Here is a 3,351-nt window from a genome sequence, read left to right as displayed (position 1 = left end):
AGGTCCCCTCAGAAGCCTGGTGCAGGAAGGGTCCCCAGGGTGTCTAGCACACAGCATCAGGGTCGAATACCCCAGGGATTCTTGCCTCCCTGCAGGAAAGGCTGGGGCATCAGCTTTGCTCCCTAGGGAAAGGCTGAGAGACTTGGTAGGACCGCCGAGTGGACCCTGGAGCTGCAGGTCCCACAGGGGCCAGGATGACTAGGACAGGCATGGCTGTCAGCCCTGACAAGGAGCCTTTGGGGAAATCTCTTAGCGAAAACCTGGGCATCCTGATGGCCCCAGTCTAGGCTGCTGGGGCTGAGCTAGCGAGCACGTGAGAAGTACTGCACAGTACCGGCCCAGGGCAGGTGCTCAGATGTCTTGGCCTCTGGCTCTGCTCACCCTTGTCCCTACCCGGCAGACCCCGGCTGGGCATCCATCAGCAGGGGGGTGCTGGTGTGCGACGAGTGCTGCAGCGTGCACCGGAGCCTGGGACGCCACATCTCCATCGTCAAGCACCTTCGCCACAGCGCCTGGCCTCCCACGCTGCTGCAGGTACGGGGCTGTGCCGGGTGGTTCTTCCCCAACGATGGAGGGTGCCGGGCATGGAATACCTCCCCACACACCTGCACACACACCTGCCTGATCCCCAGCTTCCAGGAGCAGCACTCACTTAGGGCAGAGGCTAATCCTAAACTTCCCACCCATCTCGAGGCAGAAAGGACGCTGTCCACCCCGGGGCTCAGCCTCATACTAGCTTGGCCATGTAGCGCTGAGCGAGTCACTCACCTCTGAACTTTGGCACACTGGCCATGTGAACTGCAGTGCCAGGTGGTATCCATGTCTGCGTGGCTGGCCGGCTAGAGGCACAATGGGGCCAAGCACCCAACAGGCCCCTCAGTACGTCTCCAGCCCTACGGCCACAGTAGGTGCACAGGAGGTGTTTCCCCAGTGCCCAGCTCGCAGTGGGCACTCTCTCACTTGGCACCTCTTCCCCACAGATGGTGCACACGCTCGCCAGCAACGGGGCCAACTCCATCTGGGAGCACTCGCTGCTGGACCCCGCACAAGTGCAGAGTGGCCGGCGCAAAGCCAATCCCCAAGACAAAGTCCAGTGAGTGGGGCTAGTGGGTGGTGGGCAGGGGCCGTGTGTCTGGGACAGACCGGGGAGGTGGCTGGTGACTGGCTCTCCCACTGTGCTCCTCGTTTCCTCCTGGGTGACCCACACAGCCCCATCAAATCGGAGTTCATCAGGGCCAAGTACCAGATGCTGGCGTTTGTACACAAGCTTCCCTGCCGGGACGATGACGGGGTCACTGCCAAAGACCTCAGCAAGGTTTGAGGGGTTTCAAACGGGTGGGCAGCCCCCACTCCTTGTCTCACACATGATATCCCAAAAGCCTCTCCTTCATCACCCCTGAGCTATAAGGCAGCCAGGTTGGGGAGAGCAGCGGGCATAGGAGGGGACAGGATCACTCAGTCAGGGTGCATGGATGAAACTCCTTCAGTTGCCACTAGAAAGCTGAGAAAACTTGGGGCAGTGGTTTAGCCTCTCAGAGCCTTGGTTTCCTCATCTGTAAAATGGGAACGAAATTAAAGCATCCTCCTTTATGGTTAGTATCTCTCCCAGGGAGAACACAGCACGTGGTAGGTAGTGGCTGATGGCAGCTATTATTAATTGGCATTAGCTCCTAGTGAGAAGCCCTGTGTCCTCCCTGCCATGGCCCAATTTCATTTGGACCCCTGGGAGTGAGGAGGAGCCCCAGGAGCAGCCTGGACTAGGTGCAGCGTGGGGTGCACACGGATTTACTGCACGCTCTGCTCCTTGCAGCAACTGCACTCAAGCGTACGGACGGGCAACTTGGAGACGTGTCTGCGCCTGCTCTCCCTGGGTGCCCAGGCCAACTTCTTCCACCCCGAGAAGGGCACCACACCTCTGCACGTGGCTGCCAAGGCAGGCCAGACGCTGCAGGCCGAGCTGCTCGTAGTGTATGGGGCTGACCCTGGCTCCCCTGACGTTAACGGCCGCACACCCATTGACTATGCCAGGTGAGGGTTGGCTGAGGGGTGAGGCTTGGACTGGTGCAGGAGTGGGCTGCTGCTGCCGCAGGGCTGAGCCATGCCCCTTCCCACAGGCAGGCGGGGCACCACGAGCTGGCCGAAAGGCTAGTCGAGTGCCAGTATGAGCTCACTGACCGGTTGGCCTTCTACCTCTGTGGACGCAAGCCTGGTGAGCGGAGAGCATGGGGTGCGCCTGGTCAGGCCAGGCAGGTGGGACCCAGACACGCCCCAGCAGCAGGTGCCATGGTGACAAAGCCGGCTGGGGAACAGCGTTGCTAGGCAACTGGCTCCTGTGAAAATTGCTGCAGGCTCTGGGCTGCAGCATGCTGGGGCTGGGGAGTGGGGGTGGGCACAACCTCTAGCCAGCTTCCAGGGTTCTCAGGGTGGCCTGCCCCCCTTTTTCTCCTAACACTTCTGGGTGCCAAGGCCCACTCATGGCAGTGAGGTGGGCTCCCAGCAACTGAGGCCACCCAGCACCAGTGACTTGGCATTTTTATTTTTGTTCAGATCACAAGAATGGGCATTACATCATCCCGCAGATGGCTGACAGGTGAGTGCCCACCTGATGCCTCTTTCCAGAGGCTGTTGGACACCATGCAGGCACCTGACCTCCAGAGCCCTCCCCCACCACTGCCCATCCCCCCGGGGCTGGAGGGACAGGCTCTCACAGCCTAGTCCTCCACTCCCTGATTCTGGGCCCCTAGGCAGGTGAGAAGTGTGAGCTTAGCTGGCAACCTGCACAGCCAGAGACCCAGGACTGCCAAGTGCATGGAGGGCTCGGGGGCAGGGAAAGACCCGGCCTGGAGGCTGGACCCCACTGTCCTGTGGCACTGACCCTGCTGTGAATTGCCCTCTGCAATGAGAAGAGGGGATGGGCTCCAGGGATTTGACCAACTTTGGGCACTGGCAAGGCCTCTGTGGTGTGCTCAGAACTCAGGCAGGGCCCGAAAGCTGGGTACAAATGGGGCATTTCTGCCTCTGATCTAAGAGACCCTAAGTGCCCAGACTGGAGGTCACCCCCAGCCACTTACCAGCTCATGGGATGGATGCTGGTGCCACCTGGTGGCCGCCTCTGATGGCTACGTCTTTGTGCCAGGCTGTGCCTGCTGGCCTGGATCTAGAGAGAGGAGGCTTGCTCCCTCCCCAAGGGCCTGTGCTGACAGATGGGGATAGTCAGGCCTGGGCAACTCAGAGTCCTAAACCCAGACCTCCTCTATTCTAAGACCCCATGACTTCTACTTCTCTGATCTGATTCTGCCTGGTGTGTGTGCGTGCATGTGTGTGTGTGTGTGTGTGTGTGTGTGTGTGTGT

The 3,351-nt window shown here is 60.3% G+C and overlaps 1 protein-coding gene across 1 annotated transcript in view; it reads left to right on the top strand.

The window, feature by feature from the left end:
- Positions 1–400: 400 nt before the first annotated feature.
- GIT1 (GIT ArfGAP 1) overlaps positions 401–3,351 on the top strand; it is a gene marked incomplete at its 5' end in the record, with an annotated part of 10,576 nt that continues 7,625 nt past the window's right edge. Inside the window, 6 exon segments of the mRNA XM_014582930.1 lie at positions 401–534; positions 981–1,093; positions 1,210–1,315; positions 1,811–2,028; positions 2,115–2,209; positions 2,548–2,590. Of these exon segments, the coding sequence (XP_014438416.1) occupies positions 401–534; positions 981–1,093; positions 1,210–1,315; positions 1,811–2,028; positions 2,115–2,209; positions 2,548–2,590 (709 nt within the window).

Source organism: Tupaia chinensis, unplaced genomic scaffold (assembly GCF_000334495.1).
Source record: "Tupaia chinensis unplaced genomic scaffold, TupChi_1.0 Scaffold143921_1, whole genome shotgun sequence".
Classification (NCBI taxonomy): domain Eukaryota; kingdom Metazoa; phylum Chordata; class Mammalia; order Scandentia; family Tupaiidae; genus Tupaia; species Tupaia belangeri.
Note: the sequence above shows the minus strand (reverse complement) of the source record. Positions and strands in the feature narration are given on the sequence as shown.